Source organism: Sus scrofa, chromosome 14 (genome assembly GCF_054392235.1).
Source record: "Sus scrofa isolate SSC_HxYL_T2T_F1_AM1 chromosome 14, Sscrofa_HxYL_maternal_Yorkshire_Landrace_v2.0, whole genome shotgun sequence".
NCBI classification, from domain to species: Eukaryota; Metazoa; Chordata; class Mammalia; order Artiodactyla; family Suidae; genus Sus; species Sus scrofa.
In genome coordinates this window covers 120206758-120228959 of record NC_139396.1, presented here as the reverse complement: position 1 = coordinate 120228959, position 22202 = coordinate 120206758, and the positions used below count along the sequence as shown (strand labels likewise).

Sequence of the window (22202 nt, the reverse complement as noted above, 5' to 3'; positions counted from 1 at the left end):
AAATTGTAATTTGATTATTTTTATATAAATAATGTTTAAAATAATGTCAAGTCCTCATGAGAAAGAGCTCTTTTATTTCTTCATGGCATTTTTCATTAATTCCCTAAAAAATGGACCATGACAATAGCTGAGTGGTAAACCTGTACATGAAAAGGAGGGAAAAAATAGTGGTATTTTTGGGTTCAAACTCTGGTCTTTAGTTCCAGCTTTACCCTTTGCATAAACATCTCTCCACTTCTATCTTGCTGTGTTTTTTTCTCCCCCCTCTTTATTAGAAAGAAAAGTTCCCTGATTAGAAAATAAGGAAAGGAAAAAAAAAAATACGTAAAAACATTGGCCAGGGAAGCTGAAAGAGCCAGCAAAGAGAAAATCAAAAAGATAAAATGGGGAATTCCTGTTGTAGTTCATCAGGTTAAGGATATGACATTGTCTCTGTGAGGATGCAGGTTTGATGCCTGACCTCACTCAGTGGGTTAAGGATCTGGCATTGTGGCTGTGGTGTAGGCCAGCAGCTGTAGTACAATTGGACCTCCATATGGCACAGGTGTGGTCATTAAAAAAAAAGGTGTATGTCCTAAAACATATTCCTGGCTTCCCACTTAAATGCAATTTGTAACAGACACAATACACTCACGCCGTGTTTAAATGCATAAAGCCAAGTTGATGAGGACAAAGTATGGTGACTGGTGGACATCTCAAACAGCCGATGTAGATAAACAGACTGATAGTTAGCTCAAGATGATAGCTCCGATTTATCTTAACAATGTAATGATATATCTGTGGCCAGTTGTAGCACCTGGGTTATGGAGCTTAGGCTGTACTATCTCTATTTCTCATTGATCTGTTACAAATTGCATTTAAGTGGGAAGCCAGGAATATGTTTTAGGACATACACTTTTTTTTTTTTTTTTTTTTTTTTTTAATGACCATACCTGCCCTTTCTTTATTTGGGATGGTTGCTCTCTAGTTCTCCTGTAAGCACTTTTTTTCTTCAGGGAAATCTTTCCTTACCCCTAGAGCTTGATTAAATGCTCTTGATAATGTTCCCTACATACCTTGTGAACCTGCCAGGTGGGCCTGGCCCTCACCACCCTGTCTTGCTACTGGTTAGTTAATTATTCTTTGTGCCCCTGAACTTAAGCTCCTAGAAGACAGAAAATGTATGTGTATTGTTTGCTATCATATTTACAGTACATAACAGTATTTCCTAAACATTGTGTGTGTAACAAATCCGACTAGGAACCATGAGGTTGCGGGTTCGATCCCTGGCCTTGCTCAGTGGGCTAAGGATCCGGTGTTGCCGTGGTGTAGGTTGCAGATGCGACTCGGATCCCGCGTTGCTGTGGCTCTAGTGTAGGCCAGTGGCAACAGCTCCGATTAGACCCCTAGCCTGAGAACCTCCATATGCTGCAAGTGTGGCCCTAAAAAGACCAAAAAGAGTAATAACTTAGCACATTCAAGCCTCACTCATGACTTCAGTACTTTCCTGTTTTCCTTTATGTATCAGGGCTTTTTAATGAGTCGATTGTATTTTGAGATTGTTTACCACTCAGAAATAACTTTCAAGATTTAGATCAATTAGACTTCTTCAGATTTCTAGAAATGTTTCAGTTATTAGATGATTTTTGTCTTTAGGAAAAAAAAACCTTTATATAAATGTCATGCATTCCAAATTTACAATTTGGAAAATGTAAATCTTAGATGAGTATTAATCTAAATATTTTTGGTCACTGTGGTTAAAATGATGTGATATATGAGTTGAAGATATGCTTGAAGGACTTTCAGAAAATGAACTGTGTAGTTGTCTCTGTCTGGCTGGATAACTTTTATGAAATCATTTCTCTCTGTACCTTGTGTTTTGTTGTGATTTTTTGTCATTTTCCGATAAAATGGAATTTTATCTTGTTTTTATCTTAAATTTTGTTTTTGTTTTTTTAAAATCGAATTATATATGTGAAAGCCCTCTGGAAACTATAAAATTCCATTTAAACTCTGAAATCCTTAAACCATTTAATCTCTGTTCAATATTATGCATGTTACAGCCCAGTGATTATGCCAGAATTCGCAATTTGTAAGGTGTGCGGGACCCCTTTGGGGACTGCACAGACTAGGCTGAATCTGACTTCAGCAAAAATGTAACTTGATTGATCATACACTTAGAAAGGGGGAAGGGAGGACAAGGAATATGTAGGGAGGGGACCCTGGAATTGAACTCCTCAGTACAGTGGTTCCCCAAGGAAGCGATGCTGCTGGCAGGCACAGTATGTCCATGCCATCCTTGGCTGTGGTCAGGCTGACTTTAGAAGTAACCCTGCTATGTTATTCACAGCAGTCTTCACCTCCTTTTAGCAAATACACATCTTTTAAGTGCTGCAAGCAAATGATAGGTTATGCTTGCTCTGCCATTTTTTTTGCTGAAGGAGTTGGCACAACTATACCATCCGAAGGCATATCATTAGGTGGCTAGCTTGCACTCTGAATATCACCTTTATGCCTTCACTACCGGTGCTGTTGTGCGAAAATGATGTGTAGTGCAAGCAAAGGGAATGGCTTAAATATGTTTAAGCAGAGAATCCTCTATTCTAGAAATCCAGGTGCTTTTTATTCTTCTCCAGAAGAAACTAATGATCTTGTAAAATATAGAAGCTATTGCTTCTTTCTTTTATGAAAATATCTGTCAGTTCCTCTATTGCACAATAGCACAACCAACCTCTCTGCCTTCAGGTCAATTAAAGCTCATTTTTTTTTTTTGAGTTCCCATTGTGGCTCAGTGAGTTACAAACCTGACTAGTATCCATAAGGATGTCAGTTCAATCCCTGGCCTTTCTCAGTGGGTTAAGGATCCAGCATTGCCCTGAGCTGTGGTATAGCTTGAATTCACAGCTCAGATCCTGCATGGCTGTGACTGTGGTGCAGGCCGGCAGCTGCAGCTCTGATTCGACCCCTAGTCTGGGAACTTCCACATGCCACAGGTGCAGCCCTAAAAAAGAATAAAGAAGAAAACTCATTTTGCTAATTGCTCTTGAATGATCAGTTTTCATTGAAACACTGTGTGTCTTCCAGACAAGTAAGATAACAAGAAGAAAAACGACATTCTCATAATATGCCAAAAGTAGACAATTTTAAAAATGTAAAACAGCTGAGCTCACTTGACATTTCTTGATGTTGTCTACTTCATCTGCCAGCAGAGGAGATGGTTAGAGATCTCCCTTTCCTGATGATTTTTTTTTTGGTCCAGGATTCTGCCAAATGTAGAAAATTACACATAATTTGCTAAAGAAGAGGTAGACCCAAAAGGGACATTTCTATTTCAAAGTCTACTAGTGCCTAGAAAATAAATTTGAAGTAGTATTGCAGCTGTTTCTTTTAAGCAGCTGGGTCATATACGCTCTTAATGGGACCTAGATGGAAGCATTGGTTTTCATATTTATGTGAGAACTTGAAAGGGATCATAAATTATGGCTATTGAGTCTAGCCTTCAGGTGGCAGTGAGCTAAGGTGATGTAGAGGTATACAGTGAAAATGGAAACTTCAAAAGCACATCAACAGTGACCTCTTCAGGGAAGATACAGCGGGGGACTAATAGACACCTAATCTTAATGCTTCATTTTTTCCCCCTCAAGAAGTAAGATTAATTAAGGGTACATCGAATACATGGTTTCTGGCATATAGATACACTATTTGCAGGAAAAGAAACAGAATAAGAATAGACTAGGAAAAAAGAAACCCCTACTTAGGGAGAAGAAATTTTAGTGATATTTCTGAGTTGAAGTCACATAATTCAGCTTGCAAGGAAGTTACTAGGATGACTTTGTAAAGATGTTTACTTGAATTTCAGCAAATATGTAAGCATATGTTTTCAACATCTTGGTGCGTTGCTTAGGGATGCAGCCCATCCAACTGACAAAAGGACTTACAGATGTAATACCCATTTCCTTAATGAGATTTGAGACTTCAAATCTGTTGTTATGCACAGATGTGCAATGACATTTACCAAACATGTGCTGATATTTTTGAATTAGGCACACTGTTCAAAATGTGCCAACCTGCAGGAAATTGGGTCACCATAAGAAGGCTGCCAAAAGAACCATCTCAATAAACTTGCAAGAGATTGCAGCTTATGAGCAACACCCCAGATGTGCCATGTCTGGAGCCTCATTGATATGGTATGAACCCTTTACATATTGAAGAGCTCTTTGTAATGAATCTCATTAAGGTGGAATGGCTACCCAGCCTTTGTTTCACAAACCATTTGTTGAATAAATTTTAATGGTAGAATTTTTCTAAGCCTTGATGTCAACTAAATTATATGAGGCCTGCTTATAATAGATTTAAGGACTATCCAGAAGAGTTGGGAGATGCATTCCTAAAAGTTTCAGGTGGGAATATATTTGAGCTATTCATGGAGTAAACATTTATTGGCCCTTTTCTCTTTGCCAATAACTGGAGACACAGAGCACTGGGGATAAAAAGATGAATAAGTCACACTTTTTGCCCTCAAAGAGCTCTATGCTGCAGTAAGCTAGCGTATCTTTGTTAGTGTATTAACACACTCAGTCTTTATCTTAATTTCCCTCTTAACCTTTAATCTTTCCTAAACCTGTATGCAATTCACCAGGTAACATTTCATTTTATTATTCTGAGGTATTGAACCAACGTCATGGCTCATGACTTTCTTCTTTTTCTTTTTTCTTTTAAACTCAAATTTTATTACCGGTACCCTACAGGTCGGTATTTGCTTCCTAAGTATTTATAAAATAGAAATATCATTAAAGGACATCCTTGAGTGAAGAACATTTTTGGTGCCAGGTATCATGATGAGTATTTACTATGAGTTACTTCATTCACACCTGAGAACACTTTCATGAGGCATCATTATTACCTGCTTCCTAAAATAGACTAATGAAAGCTTAAATTACTTGCCCAAAGCCACCCAGCTCCTGTGTGATACAGGGAAGATACTCACATAGGCCAGATGACTGGATTTCACATTGTAGGATACTGTCTCCTGTCTTTATTATGTTTGCATCCCTAAGCCTTTAAATTTGTGCATGAAGCATTGACTGAGACACCATTTCCTTCATTAAAGTCAATAAATGGCATTACCTTTTTTCAAGATTTCTGATGATCTGGCATGGGGCCCATCACTAAACTATCATCCTTCTGTATGATGCCCCTTCCAGGAGTATGTTACCTCCAAATAATTATCATTAAATGGATTCATTCATATAGATCTGTGTCTTACTTCTCTCTACATTGATCCCTTAGCAACTTGTGGTTCAGTTATACCTTTGAGGTGATTCAATTCAATTTTCCATCTGATTGAGGAATTCTTCCCCCACTATTCTATAAGGCGGTCTACTGGAGCACTTCCTGTGATAAGTGCCTTAGCACAAGTTTTAGTCATTACTCTATTCCTTTCTCTTCCCATTCAGTCTTAATCACCAACCCTGCCGATTGTAATTACTTAGTTCTGTCCTTGGTATGTCAGAAGGAATTGCCTCTTAATCCACCAGAAACATTATAGGGTGGATTGATTCAAATTTTGCTTGAGGTGGAAAAGTTAAGGTTATTAAGATAAGATGAAATAATGAAGAGGTAAATGTATAAATAGGAAAAGTAGTGAAAGCTTTTATCAGCAAGGAGGTACTTCAAGAACAAGGTCTGTATTTTTCTCTGTACTAGTGCCTCGTACATTTCTTGGCATGTGGTAAGGTCTCAATAAGTGTCTAAAGAATGCTTATAATAAATGTCTTCCAACTTTTGATTTCAGGCTAGCCCTTAATACTATAAATAGCTTTATTGAATTTACTTAAAGTCTAATAAACCCATCAAAACTCACTTAGTTTCCTTTTCCTTTCCTTATCCAGACTGAATATGCTCAGTTTCTTCATATGTTCTGCAGATTGCTTTCCTCTTTTAGACTAGTCACTTACTTAACTCTTCAACATTCATTGAATACTGTGAGGCATCCCAGGATTTATAGTGGACTATGTACAGTACTTATGTAACTCAGGCACATGAAGTCAAGAGTGATAAAAACACAAGGGAGGCACAATCAGAATGTTGTAGAAAAATAGAGAAATTCTAGCTGGGGCGAACTGGGAAATGTTCATGGAGAAAGATGCCTTTGAACTGGAACTTGATGGGCTATTAGAAAGGAAAATAAGTAGAGGAAAATAATTGGAGCAAAGAGAACAGAAAGGTGGATTTTAAAACTTGACAGTAGAATCATTGGATAAAAGGAAAGGTATATATAAAGAACCGTGAGAAGTTAGAATGAATGTAGAAAGGGGAAAAAACTGTAACTGCAATGTATACATCTAAGGATGACCTGACCCCCTTGCTGTACAGTGGGAAAATAATAAAAAAATAAAAAAATAAAAAAATGTAGAAAGGGACTTTGAGCTGAATATGGATTGAATGTAAGGATGGAGAGGTTTTTCTTTATTTACCCCAGTGGCAGGGAGCCATTGAATATTTTGTGGGTGGAGTAACATGATGGAATAGTGCTTAGGAAGATTAATCTTGTAGGACTGCCTGGAGTGGCCGATCACTTGCTTAACTCTGTTTCTCTGTCCATAGCTCACAAAGCCGTTGTATGATCTTTACCATTCTTCATTGGACAGAACTCGGAGCATTTTCTTTTTCATCTTCAGGACTCTTATTATCTGTGGGACTTTTGACTGCTCCTTTCACTCTTGGTCCTTAATTTGTATCTGAGTTATACAGAAAGTCATTTATTTCCTAGAGGCTCATTCCTCCTTTTTTCCTATTTTTTTCCCCTAATATCCCTGACACTTTGCTTCATGTCAGGGTTGTTTCAGATGACCCAGGTTGGTTGGCTTGCTTATTTGTTTGTCTTATCTATCTACCTATCTATTTTTATACTCTCCCTCCAACATCCAGCCCCCTCCATCAGCTTCATTTATAGCTAGATGTCTGCAGATTTCTAAATAATCACACTCTGGTGTAATAGATTTTAAAACAGTGTACTATTGTAAATAGGACTGCCAGAAGAAGCACAGAACACTTAAGGAATTCCCTGCTTCCATGGCCAGGATTTGCATCCCCAGAACCTACTTCTAATTAGCACTCAGTTTTTGGTGTTTATGGGCTTTGACCAACAAGAAGGGAGATGTGGTTAGAGTTCTGCATGAGTTGAATTTGCTCTGGCACCCTCGGCTCTGACACACATTCATCTCTGCTCCCTTGGTGGCAGCTGTCAGCTGGACTCAGGATGGTGTCACACAGCTGTAACTTTTAAAGATGAATTCCTGAATATCACTAGGTCTCACCCTGCATAAAGAAGAGCCTGTGGAATGAAGCAGAGTGCTGCTTGAGCTTTTTCATGGGAGGCCACCTAAAGGCAAAAGATAGCTCCTGGTAACTCTGGAGGTTAGGGAGTGGGGCATGCTAGGCATGACAGGGTGTTGAGGGGCAGCAGGGGAGAGGTGGGGTAGAAGATGGTCATGAAGATCCTGCTTCAGATGCAAAACACTTTTGAAGGCTCCCATTACATTAAAACCTTAGGTAAGATTTGCAGCCCACTTCTGTTTTAATCTCAAGAAACCTTCCCCACCTCCATTATTGAAGTCAAATTTATATTCCCTTTTGCTCTTTGGCATTTAGTAATGATGAGTAGGGTGGCAAAGTGGGTTAGGAAAGCAGATATTCTTACCACTGTTTCAGAAGCATGTGATAGTGAAAAGAAACTAGGCTTTGGAGTCGGAATGAAACTGATTCTTCTAATTATTGTATGTGTGACCTGGGCAGTAACTTAGCTCTCTGAGACTCAGTTTCCTTATTTATTGAAAGGGGATGAGAATATTTCATAAGATTAATATAGGTTAAATCAATATAACAGACATAAAGTCCTCATGTCATCTAGTAAATGCTGAATGACTACCAAAATAATGCCTACCATTATTTTCATATCTGTATTAAAATATATCACTATCCATTTGACCCTTTCAGTATCCTTCATATTTGAAAGGGAATTTAAATATTGAAATGATTATGTTAATGTTTTAATATTTTCAAAAAGTTATCACTTGGCCTTACTATTTACATTGTTCAAGGTATGAAGTCAAGCAGAATTTAGAGAAACAACTATTTCACTTCTATTGACTTCATTAAAGGACATCCAACAACATCACAGCCTTTCAAATATATGACTATCAGGACAACACTAAGTGATTTTTCTACTATTAAATTTATAATGATTATTCTTATCTGCCATGTCCCATTTTACTATCCACCATCTTCATAGAATATATATCATTAAAAAGATAACTTTTCTAGGCAAGAAAGGTTAAAACATAACCCCCATACTAATAGTGAGGCAATTTGCTCAGTGGAGATTTTAGTGTGTTCCAGACACATTGAAAACAGCAAATGTCCTTTTCTAATCATGAAGCATTTGTTTCCAAACATTCTGGCAGTTGGAATTTGGCTTTAGGCAGACATGTGCCCTAATAATGTTGGGAAGCAGTTGTGGGCTTCCTAGACCCCTCAAGGTCTCTTCCAAGCCTATTGAGTAGCACTGCATATCTGAGTGATCACAGATGACTCACACATCAAAAAATTGTGCGTGTGTGTGTGTGTGTGTGTTGTTGGGGTGGCGGGGGGTGAGGAGGGATGTAAAAATAGTTTCTGGAATTCCTGGAGCATATGTAGTGAAGTACCTTATGGCATGAGCTCTGCTCATGTTGAAGGTGAAGTTGGAAGGTCAGCTAATGGCACCTTTCATGTCTTTCCTCCCTTATTAAACTCTCAAAAACTTCCAGTCCATTCAAAGTGTAGATCAGTAGAAACTTGTAGATGAAGTCCACCTGCTAGTTGAGAATGTTCCTTGGAGAACTGAGGGAAAAATAAATTACTCTGGAATCCTTGTCCGAAAACTCAACTAGTGTTTTGCTGCCAGGGAAAGCATTTTGAAAAGCTCATGTTGAAAACCAGTTCTCTTCCAACAGAGATTATGAAGGTCTAGGGTAATTTTCCAATGAAGTGGAAGAATACAGATTTTATTTGCATAAAATATTTGACATACCCATAAAATTCAATTTAGAAAATACTTGATGAGCTCTACTCTGTGCCACCCCAGGCACAAGAGAAGCATGTAAAAAAATTATTTGGTATATTTTACAGCAGCACTGACCAATAGAAATGTAATGTGAACAATATACGTAATTTCAAATTTTCTAGTGATCCCATTAAAAAATAAAAAAGAAGTAGGTATAATTTTAACAGGAATTTATTTATTTATTTATTTTTGCCACAAGGCATATGTAAGTTCCCGGGGATTAAATCCAAGCCCCAACTGTGACCTATGCCACAGCCATGGCACAGCTTTAACCCACGTGTTGGGCCAGGGATCAAACCCCTGCCTCTGCAGCAACCCAAGCCAGATTCTTAACTCACTGCACCATAGCCGGAACTCCAATAGCACATTTTTATTTAATCCAGTATGTAAAAAATATTTTAATATGTAATCAATATAAAATTATTCATATTTTATGTTCTTTTCCATGCTGTCTTCCAAATCCTCTGTGTAATTTACACATACAGCACATTCCAATTCCCAGTAGCTCATTTTAAGTATTTGCTAACTACATATGGTAGTGACTATCATGTTGGATGGTGTATATTTAAAATTATCAAGGCCTAGGAAAATATGAACAAGTTTGAAAAAGTTTTTTTTTTTTTTTTATGGAAAGGTCTGAAAAGAATAAATTAATATATAAAAATAATTTTGAGCCAAGCCTTGCAAGGATGAGTGATAGGGAGACAAGTGGGTAGAAGATCATTCTAGGTTTAAGAGACCATTATGAGCAAGGGCATGAGGTAAAGTAAGCTCTAATCTGGAGGGCTTGGGTAGGCTCAAGGCTAGAGAAGCGAATGGGAAGACCCGGGAAATGCCACCAGTGTTCCTTGTGGAATGTGAACTCTGCCTTAAAAAGGCCACGTACTGACTTCTTTTTAAAATACTGGTGAGAGCTTTATGGAAAATCAAAACAAAACATGAAACATCTTATTTGACTATCTAACTAAAGCAAAGGCATCTGATCAACTTTTTGTTTATTAGAGTAAAATGTACATAACATAAAATTTGTCATTCCTATTCTTTTTTAAAATTAGATTCTATTGGAATATAGTTGACTTAGAAAGTTGTGTTAGTTTCAGGTGTACAGAAAAGTAAATCTGTTCTACATATACATATATCCATTCCTTTTCAGATTATTTTCCCATATAGGCTATTAAATAGTATTGAGTAGATTACCCTGTGATAAACAGTTGGTCTTTGTTACTTTTCTATTTTATATATAGTAGTGTGTACACATCAATCCCAAACCCCTGATTTATTTCTTCCACCTCATATTTCCCCTTTGGTAACCATGAATTTGGTTTCAAAATCTTTTGTGTCTGTTTCTGTTTTATAATTTCTTTTACATCATTTTTTTTGTTAGATTCCACATATTAGTCATCTCACATGATATTTGTCTTTCTCTGTCCAACTTATTTGCCTTAGTATGATAATCATTCTACCATTTTTAGGTGTGCAATTCAGTGGCATTAAATGCATTCACATTGTCATGCAGCCGTCATGCACACTGATGCAGTTCATCATCTCAGACTGAAACTCTGTACTCCTTACACAACAATTCCCTATCCCCCCACCCCCGCCCAGCTCCTGTAAAACACTACTCTACTTTCTGTCCCTATGAATTTGACTATTCTAGGAACCTCCTATCAGTGGAATCACAAAATACTTGTCCTTTTGTGTCTGGCTTATTTCAGTTAGTGTAACATTTTCAGTGTGCATCCATGATGCAGCAAGCATTGTATTTTCATTTCTTTTTTTTTAAGGCTGAATAATATTCCATTGTATGTATATACCACATTTTATCTATCTGTTCTTCCTTCAAAGGACATTTGGGCTGTTGCAAACTTTTGATTATTATGAAGGATGCTGCTGTGAACATTAGTGTACAAATAATTGTTCATGCCTCTGCTTTCACTTCTTTTGAGTATACAACTAGAAATGAAATTTCTGGACATATGCTAATTTTTTATGTTTAATTTTTTTGAGGAACTGCTATATAATTTTTTGGTGTCTGCCCAACTTCACATTTCTACCAGCAATAGTGCACAGTGTTATAATTTCTTCACATTCTTGCCAACATTTATTTTCTGATTTTGTTTTGTTTTTAGAATAGCCATCTTAATGGATATGAAGTGGTATCTTCTTGTGGTTTTATTTTTCATTTCCCTAATGTTTAATACTATTGAGCCTTTTTTCATGTCCTTATCAACCATTTCTATAGTTTCTTAATCAACTTTTGTAACAGGAAAAGTTATCTGCAAAACATAAAATTTACTTGACTGACACTTGGTAATCTGTGCAACTTCCACCTTGGCCTCCCCAACATTCTCAAAGTTATATTATTGTCAAGGTATTTGTGGTGACAGAGCAACCTAGCACATTTATTTCCAGAGTGCAAATATCTGTTGGCCCAAGTGATTCCAATGTTAAGAGAATCTGACTACTTTTTTAATGCAGGAAATAGTTTTAAAAATCTGAGAAAGGAATTTGAAGATAATAGTGTTACATTTATAATTATAGAAGTAAAAGGAAATTACAAGCTTGTTTGCTCATTATAAGTCACTTCAGTTATCTTTTGATGTGCGTACACTTAAAAAATGGCAGTTATTTGCAAATACACTTGTCACCTTCACTTCTGTATAATATGAATATAGCATTCACTATTCAACTCTTATTTTCAGTTATGTTTCCAGTCTAGAAGATTGGGTGCTAGGGTCGAATTCTCTGTCCCTGATATGACCTTTCAATTCAAGATCCTTGATACTTTCCCAATTTATCCATCTCTCTGGCTTTGTTGCCATGACCGGAAGCCACTCACTTGGATAATTATAGGAGCCTACTGACATCTCTTTCTCTGTCTCTCAATTTCCTTATCTTTTCATTTTCATCTCCATCTCTTGCCTCACTCAGCAACTCAGCCTCCCTAAACCATTTACGGTTTCCTGCAATAGTCACCTTCTTTACACACGTGCACCAGACCCCTCTTTCAGGAAAGCCTTTGTGGTGGTAGTGGTAATGGAGAGACACTGAAACTAAGGTTTCTAGCCCTTAGTTCTGTGACAAATCTGAGAGGCCTCGAGAGGTCAGTGTTAATCTTTTTTATTTTCTGAACAGTGGGGATCCTGGGGAGTTCTGGGCTGGGGGGTCTGTAAATAATCAAGGAATTCAGGGATGTGGCTGTCTACTACATAAGTATTGTTTACTTATTTACAATGCACACGCCTCTGTGGGTGCAGACCAGCTGAATATCACCTCAGCCCTCCCACTTTCACTGCCTATGTTTCTGAGGTAATCCTTTCTCCAGGATGCTTAGACTGGGGTGTCTTAATCTTATGGGTCACTCTAATAAAGCATATGGATCCCTCTAAGAAAAGCATACAATAAAATACACAGGATTACAAAGAGCCATTTAAATTGAAATACAGTGATAAAATAATAATTAAATTGTGATTTAATTACATTGTTATCATGATAAAATAACACATTAAAAATATTTAGAGGTCTGGTAATTATCATAATTTTAAGGTAATGATGAATGTAAATTTAAGATATCTACAGCAAATGTAGGATGATATAAAAATAGCCATGGTTTCTATTGGTGACAAACCATTCACTGTGGTTTGTTGCCCATACTTAGAATAGAAATGCTAAATTTCACTAACAGGGTAGTAAAAATAGAGATGTTGTTTTCCCACCTCATGTTTACACATCCCTTGTGTTCCAGCCACAGCCTCCTTGGGGCTCTATGAATCCCGGGTGTCTCTGTTCAGACTCCAGTAACAAATGCCGTAGACTGGTCGGCTTAAGCAACAACATTTATTTCTCAGTTTTGGAGATTTGAAGTTCAAGATCAGGGTGCCAGTATGGTCAGGTTTTTGGTAAGGTTATAACCTCTTCCTAGTCATATCCTCAAGCAGCCTTTTCTGGTATATGCATGTGGGGAGGGGCAGGCAGAAAGACTCTACCTCTCTCCATGAGGACACTAAACACATCTTCAGGACCTTATCTAGAGCTGATCACCTCTTGTGATACTGTATTTTGTTTCAAGAAATATATATTTGGTTTTCATCCCTCTTCTGGCACAGAGCTCCAAAAATTCCTTGAAATTTCACCCTTGGAATTTCCTGAGAAGAGCAACAGAGATGTCACTTGTTAACATTAATGGGATGACTTTTGGACTTGACTTAAGGAAGGAGGGTAGTTGCCAGGAGAACCAACCAGGTGATTAGAATGTTGGCACTTTCAGTCCCACCCCTGACGTCCAGGGAGGGGAGAGGCCCGGAGGTTGAATCAGTCACCAATGGCCCATGATTGAGTCAATCATGCCTATGTAATGAAGCCTCTGTAAAATCCCAAGAAGACAGGGTTCAGCGCTTGCAGGTTGGTGAACACATGGAGATTCAGGGAGAGTTGCACGTAGAGAGGGGATGGGAGCTCCGCATCCTTTGCCCATACCTTGCCCTACACTTTCCCTCCGTGTGACACTTCTTGTTATATTTGTTTATAATAAACTGTTCCTCTAGTAAATAATCTTTTTTCCTGAGTTCTGTGAGCCACTCTAGCACATTAATTGAACCCAAGGAGGGGGTCTTGGGAACATCTGATTTATAGCCTGTCAGAGATATGTTGCCACGTGGCCTTGTGACTGGTGTCTGAAGGTGGGTGGGGGGCAGTCTTGTAGATGCTGTCTCCTGGTAGGTAGTGTCAGAATTGAGTGGAATTGTATGACACCCTGCTGGTGTCCTGAGAATTGCCTGTTGGTGTGGGGACCCCCTCACCCTCTGCATTGGAATTGGTATCAGAATGTATTTGCCTCCTAAAGGCCCCATCTCCTATTATAATCACATTGTGGATTAGGGCTTTAATCTTTGAATCTGGAGAAAAAACATTTGGTTCCTAGCACCAGGTGAAGATCCCTGGCTTAGAGAATTCTCTTCTGCAAAGCTGCCTTTAATCAGCCCTTGAGTGCCTCCCCACAGAAAGTCTGTGATGCCTTTTCTGGGTATTCACAGAATCCCTGCTAGCACTTACTCTTGATTGGTTTTTCTATTATACTAGACCAGGAGTCTGCAAGTGTTCTCTGTCAAGGGCCAGATAGTAAATATTTTAGGCTTTGTGGTCCATGTGATCTCTGTCATAACTACTCCATTCAGTTCTCTGCTGGACTCGTGGTTAAGGCTCCAATGTTATCACTGCTCTGGCATGGGTTCAATCCCTGGCTCAAGAAATTCCATGTGCTCAAAAAGCTATTCACCTTAGTCAGACAATATGTAAAATACACGAGTATGGCTGTATTTCAATAAGATTTTTGTGGACACTAAAATTCATTTCATGTAACTTGCACACGCCATGAAATTTTTTTTTTTTTTTTTTTTTTTTGTCTTTTGTATTTTTAGGGCCACACCCGGGGCATATGGAGATTCCCAGGCTAGGGGTCTAATTGGAGTTGTTGCTTATCTATTCTAAATGTAATAGTTTGAATCCCCTGATCCCAAACTCCCAATCCATCCCACTCTCTCTCCCTCCCCTTTGGTGACCACAAGTCTATTCTCCAATTCCATGATTTTCTTTTCTGTGGAAAGTTTCATTTGTGCCATATATTAGATTCCAGATATAAGTGGTATCATATGGTATTTGTCTTTCTCTTTCTGACTTACACTTCACTCAGTATGAGAGTCTCTAGTTTCAGCAAGTATTGCTGGGAAACCTGAACAGCTGCATGCAAATCAATGAAACTAGAACATACCCTCACACCATGCATGAAAATAAACTCAAAATGGCTTAAAGACTTAAATATAAGACAAGACACCATCAATCTAGAAGAGAACATGGGCAAAACATTCTCTGACATCAACCTAAAATGTTTTCTCAGGTCAGTCTCCCACAGCAAAAGAAAAATAAAGTAAAAATAAACCAATGGGACCTAATCAGCTTGTTTTCTGTCTCTTGCATATAGCAATGGTGTCAGGGTGTCAGCTGTATTGGTATGAAATAAATATGGATAGAATAAATATTTGAGTCTATAAATGCTTTATACCCACCCACGTTTTCATGGTATTCCAAAAATTGAATTGGGCAGTAGGTGAATACCCCAGTAGGAAAATTTGAGCCAAACTCAGATTTGTGGTTTCACAGTCTAGCACAATTTTATGTCTTATTCTTCTATAATCTTGGTGTCCCCTAAATGAAAGCCAACTTTTGCCTATGTTAAAGATTTTCTTAATGTACTCATGCAGTTATAGATTCCAGACTAAAGGGAACTTATATCTTTTCAGACTTCAATCTAGACTTAACCTGAAAAAATAAATGTTTCAGTTAAAAACATTTTAGATACATACTTGAATGAAAAGAAAAATCCCTTCCCAGCACTCTCTCAGCTTTATACTCTTTTGACTTATGTGTTCAACAACAGTAATCATTGTGGAAAAATCACAGGAATTTTATTTGTGAAGTGCTTATCCCCTACAGAGATTAATACACCACTTAGGATCAAAGGTAAATAGATTTTTTTGAATGTTCTCTTCAAGTTATAGAAGCAACAGACTTCCAATCCAGCAGACTATTTAAGAAGCAAGATGTTAATCACAACTCCAATATAACTCTACTTTTGACAGCATGGCAAGGTGATTATTAGTCATGCTTGTCCACCTGTAAAATGCTGACTTGACTAATAGACATAGTAGCTGAATATAAAAAAGGTGTTGGCATCTAGTCCAAGGTCATGGATAAACTTGTGATTTCATCAAGCCATGTTCAGTATCAGGCAAAATATCTGAAACACAGTTTTACTTAAAGGCATTTTAATTGCCCATGTAAATAGAATCAGAAACAAAACTATTGAATTCTGTGAACTTATGCTGAAAAATGGTCATTAAAAATATGATCTCATAAATTCAGTTTAGACATTTTAATGTAATCTTTAGTCTGACTAGGCATATATATGTGTACATATATACAAACACAATGTATATATATATACAAGCACAATGTATATATATATACAAGCACACATATATAGCAGGTGATATATATGTGTATCAATTACATTAGCAGTAATACCCAATGTTTCTCAAATAAAGAGTAAATTTCTTGAGTTGGGGGAGGTTATGGGAAATGAGATAGAGACTTTTCTCTAAGGGAATGTAGTAAAAACTTATTTAAGGAAACATATTATAATGTAAAGATAACTGACATATTGGTAACATGCACTTAGTGCCAGTGAATGATCCAGGTAGAAAAAGCTATAGTGGCTCATGGGAAAAAATAGTTGTTTATCAGGAGAGGCCAGGGCCAGAGCCTGGCCTTACTTGGTACACAAACACATACAACATACAATCTACCAAGCCTCTGCTCTTACTCCTCTTGCAGTCTCATGCACTAAGCCCTTCTTACTCCACTCCTGAATCACAGTGGCCTCTGCTTGGTGTGCCTTACTCCTTGTTTGAGCTTGTTTCTACTGTGTACCACCAGAACGATTTTCTCACACTGAACTTTCATCATGTTACTACTCTGCCCTCTGGTTTTTACATAAAGTGTTACTTGACAGCACCATTGTTGGACTATCTTCTGCTTGCGTCGGTGTTTCTGAATCTAATATGTTCTCCTCTGCGATTAGTCTTTTTCAGCTATCACAATGATCAGATCTTTTGGTTTTAGAGACTGTAGTAATAGAAGCTTTTTTATATCATTACCAGGAGTATGCACTGGGAAGTCTTTCTGCAGGGCAAAGTCTTAAAATGTATGTATGCTTTATTTCACTTAAATATTATTCTTCTAATCATGCCTTTGAGCATTAAAATTTTTGATGTACCCATAGTGTATCCTTTAAAATTGTGGCTTTTTTTTTTTTTTGTCTTTTAAAGATGTCTGATAGCTTCCTGTTGTTCATCAAATTAATCTTTCTTCCTATGCCTGGCTTCCAGGACCCTGCATCAGCCTTCTTTTCAAAATATGTAGAAACCTTGTAGAAATCTCAGCCATTTCAGTCTGTTTTATCCCTGACTGACTCCCATGGCTTAGCTCACTCCCAGCTGTGCTCTTGTTCATGGACTTGACTACACTTTGTCCATTTCTTTCCTAGTTCAACTCCCATCATTTTGAAAGGTTCTACTTCTAGTGAATCTTATCCTGATTTTCTCAGTCTTCTGTGGCTACATCGTCCAATTCTGTGGTTCATCTCAAGTAAACAGGTATTCTGGAAAGGAGCCTGGATTCAGCAGAGAAACTAGAATGGCACTGCAGAATACCTGTGAGATGAGCTTTATTTTTGGTGAAAGTTCATTTTTGAAGGCTTTTTGGAATGGAGCCAGGCTCACACCAGTCCTTGATGCTTTGTTCTTTTTCTACTTAACTGAGCATCGTTTTTGTTTTTGTTTTTGTTTTCCAATAAAGAGCTGGCCAGTGGAGAAGTTAACATTCTCTTTTTAACTTCAGATAATTTTGCAAGGAAAAAATTAAGTAAAATTCAAAGATAAAGGCTTTAAAGTCTTACTCTAGAGTGCAACCTTCCTTTTATCATCTTTTCCTTCTGTTTCTCTGTGTGTTACTTATAGCCCCACAAAGCACACACATGGCATAATTACATGAACATTTTCTACCCTCCTTTACTCCCAAATCTTGATCCATTGCATTCGCTGGGCTTAGTCTGAGAACTCTGAGGAAGAGGGAATCACATTCATCCATCTTTTATGTTTGACTCATTAAACTATATCCTGGCCCCATTCCCTGGTCTTGTTCATACCCCTGCACAGCCTTTCTCCACCCCATACTCCATGGGTATATTGTGAATTAGATTTTTTTAAGTTCATGTGCTAACCTGAAATGTTTCTATTAAGAAAATTTGCAAACATACAAAAAAATAAACAGTGTAGTAAAATAAGCTTCTTGTATACCCATCACACAGATTCAATTACCAACATTTTTATTATATTCTTTTAAAACCTTTATCTTATTATACAGTTCTCTTATACTATAACATCTTTTTTCTGAAACTTGTCTTTTAGTCATGTGCTTAACAGATTGAATGGTGAAATTCTGTGGTATTCAGTTTCAATACTTACTGAAGCATTGTCACAGACAGGGGTAAGAGTAAAAATTAAAATTCAACAAACATATCTAGTATAAGTTCATATTGTAACTTTGGGCACATGTTACAATTTGATTATAATTATTATTTCTGCTCTATCAAATTAACCCCTAAACTTGAAAGTTGAATTTCTGCCTATACTTTTTACAATTAAAATATGATCATGGGAGTCATTAACACCATTCTGGTTAATTACCAGGGAGTGTTATTTCTTGTGAACTTCTCTTATTCATCATGGGATTTCCTTATAGCCTAGAAATTTCTAAATACTTTCCTTATAGTCCTGAAATTACTAAATACTTTCAGTGTATATTTAGACATGCTCATTCCTTAAAGACATAGGAGCAACAGGAAACTTCCTTATAGACAATAATTCTAGTATTTCAAATTAGGAACTACATTTTGCCTGTAAGAATGCTTGCCTTCTTAACCAAATATGATAGCATTACAATATTTAAACAAAGCTTAATCATTTTCATTTCTCTCATAAATAACTCACTGCTTTTCCACATTATGGTTCACTGTTAAAATTCTCTAATTTGGGACATTTTTTTTTTTTTTCTTTTTCTCCAGCTCTTGTAAATGTGAAACTCTGGGCCATTGATCGACAATGTTTTCAAACAATAATGATGAGGACAGGACTCATCAAGCATACCGAGTATATGGAATTTTTAAAAAGGTAAGATGCTTTCTTTTCTCCTGAGAGTCTTTATTGCCTTTTCAGCTCTCCTCTGACCCCTAGCAGGTAACACTTTTTGCTTTTATCTCAGTCTAAGTAGCCTACAGATTTGCGGAAGTACAAAATTTTGGCCTGGTGGATTTCTATTTCTGATGATAGGTGGTTAAGTTGGAACTTCAGAGTTTCTTTCAGTATTCTCTCACAGAGGAGAGCAGTTCTGAGAAATAAGTAAGAATTTGTATGAACAGAAAAAAGGATATCAAATCCATCTCTGTTTACCAATTAACATATGTATGGTAACTCTTCTAAAGAAACTCACAGTATAAGAGAATCATCTCATGTGTGAGGTTCTATGTTAGAGATCAGATGATTAAGATGAAAAAGTACCAAGAAGAAGCTTACTATCCTTTAATCCTGAGTTTAATTTCCCAATTAAATTCATTTTGTGTTACAGTTCTGAAATATCAAAAACTTTTCTCTTCTTGATATTATATATTATAATAACTCAATATACCATGGGGATTGGAATAAAATGCCAGCATTTATTTCTTAGGAGTATACGGATATTCACTGAAATTAATTTTTTTTTGTCTCTAAGCTTATTTTAAAGAAAGCATTTTATTTTATCATTGGAAAGAATATTGACAACTTTGACTTTTTTTCAAAAAAGTTATTTCTCATATTTTTCGTTTTGAAAACAGAACCACCATTAAATAGTGATGCAGAAAGTATATGAGTTAAATGGGAGTACAAGACCAATGAAGATTTTATTTTTGAGAGCTAGAATGCTAAACTGGCTTTTTCATTTTATATTTTTATTTTGAGTGCAGAAATGGGTTAAATGGAGCTAAAATATAAGTCATATTTTGTTTCAGTGACACACCTTAACTAATATCTATTGACTTTTCTTAAGATGTAATTTTATTATTTCTTACCTGGGTATTTCTTTTGGTTATTCTGTTTCTGATTAACTGTTCATACATTTTTCATTTCCACATAAATTTTTCCTTTATATTTCTGCTAAATTCTAATTTGACGTCAAGTAATAATATATTAAAAATTACTCTATTGGTAGTGTGTTGGGTTTTTTGCACAATGTGCTTGGACAAAACACTTAGAAGAAGTGGAAATATAAATTTTGATTTGAAGTTTAGTACAGTGTGAAAGGATATTAAATTATGAAGGTGCCATATGTGTAGGTTATATATGTATATATATGTTAATATGTATGTATCGATATATATATATGTACATATATATATAGCTACACACATATATAGGTAGATGTGTGTATATGAATAGAAAAAGATAGAATGAATATTCATTTTTAAGCCTTTATTAAAATGTACATTATTGATTTTTTTTTTTTTTTTTTTTTTTTGGTCTTTTGTCTTTTTTATGCACCCATGGCATATGGAGGTTCCCGGGCTAGGGGTCTAATTGGTGCTGTAGCCCTCAGCGTACGCCAGAGCCACAGCACCACCAGATCTGAGCCACATCTATGACCTACACCACAGCTCACGGCAACGCCAGATCCCTAACCCAGTGAGCAGGCCAGGGATCCAACCCGCAACCTCATGGTTCCTAGATGGATTCATTTCCGCTGTGTCATGACGGGAACTCCTTTTTTTTTTTTTTTTTCCCCCCGTGATGTTGCCCTAATAGAGAAAAACCCCAATTGGTATTCAAGGAAATGCTTTTCTGTAGGACAGAGGTCACTATTTGTCTCACATACCTAAGACTAAAAGCTGGGTACTTATGTGGGTTTCAGCTTCCATAAGTTAGTTTTCATAAGGAAATGGAATGAATGCCACTGCTGTCTCCTGTGACTCCAACAAAAACTTTTTTTTAGAGGCACAATTTCAGGAAATTGGAAGGGTGTGTGTGGTTTAATTATCTTTATTCACAGAGATGCCGAAATTTATCTATTTTGACACTTAAAACCTTAAATAATCAAAGTTCGTTCTCTAGAGTGCGTAAACATTTCTTGGTGTGTCAGCTTAGAGCAAGTGAAATTTAACTGATTTAATAAAAAAGAGGCAGGCACTGACTTTGATGTGACTTTCCATCTGGCCACTTGGTAAAACATCAAGTCAGCATCATTTATGTACATAGTTTCAGGCTGCGAGTCCAGAAAGGTGACATAGTGACCACTGTTGCCTGAGGCCAGCTTTAATCTTCCTAAGTTATGACTGTGACTAACTGGTTCTCCCTCTATCATCCTTCAATGGCTTGCAGTTCCTGTTGACTTAGTTCCAGCCTCATTAGCTGGATATTCAAGGCCTTCCCATAGCCAGTGGCAGCCTGCTTTTTCAGCCTGGTTTCTTCTTGCCTCAAGCAAACCAAATAATTTCATGTGCCCAGGCAGACCCTGTGCGTGTGCACAGCACACTATCTCTGCTGCCTTGTCCTCCACTGTCCATGTTCAAATCTCTCTCTTCTTTTTAGATACACCTAAAAGCTGCCCTTTCCACAGATACTGACCATTCTAGTAAGAAGTATTCTCTCCCTCCTCTCTGGAGCTTCATTTCTACTGTGTGTCTTATTTTCTCCTTTATTATAATCTGACTACTAAACTTATTTCTACTTCTAAAATATGCATTTTTCAGGACTAGAGCTATTTCTTAAGCATCTTGTTATTCTTCTTTGGCATAAAGCTTACTGCTTTGTAGATAGGCAATCTGTAGGACAGTGAGTGTGAGGTGAGTACATAATTTGCAAGGCCCAGTGGAAAATAAAATTTAGAGCAAAAATTGTTAAAACTTTCAACAGCATTGATGACATAGTATTAAACCAAGCATAGGGATCTTCTAATCTTGAACCCTGTGCCATTACAATCATGAAGCTAAAAGAGTGTATAATATCCATCCCTCCTTCACTTTCCCAGGTTAACTAATCTTGCTATTTACTTTGCAAGGCTGTTGAGATGGCTTAATATTCCCCAAGGAAATGATAGATCTTGTCAAAAACTACAATGACCAAAATGAATTATACCCTTCTCCCATAACTTCCGAATTGATTTTATTTCCCTGTTTTTTATTTTTAAGAAATTGTGCTTACCACTCTTTTACATTATGTAAAAGCTTTAGGAATCCCCTTGTGACACAGTGCTTTAAGGATCCATCATTGTTCCTGCAGCAGCTGAGGTTGCTGCTGTAGTGTGGGTTTGATCCCTGGCTCAGGAACTTCCACATGCCATGTGAATGGGCAAAAAAAGTTTTACATTAGAGTCAATGAACTTTTTCCTTTATGGCTTCATGTTTAGAAAGCCTTATTTTAATATTATAAAAATGGAGACAATACTTTAAAATTCTCGGTAGCAATCGGTGTTT

General features: G+C 37.0%; 1 protein-coding gene across 3 annotated transcripts in view; it reads left to right on the top strand.

Moving 5' to 3' along the window:
• The window catches only part of PRKG1 (protein kinase cGMP-dependent 1), a 1234647-nt gene that overhangs the window by 763934 nt on the left and 448511 nt on the right, over positions 1-22202 (top strand). For all 3 annotated transcript variants that reach the window (XR_014825752.1, XM_021072187.2, NM_001044574.2), the window contains 1 exon segment: positions 18765-18870. Coding sequence is in view for 2 of the 3 variants with exons in the window: in XM_021072187.2 (XP_020927846.1) it covers positions 18765-18870 (106 nt within the window). In the remaining variant the exon portion in view is untranslated.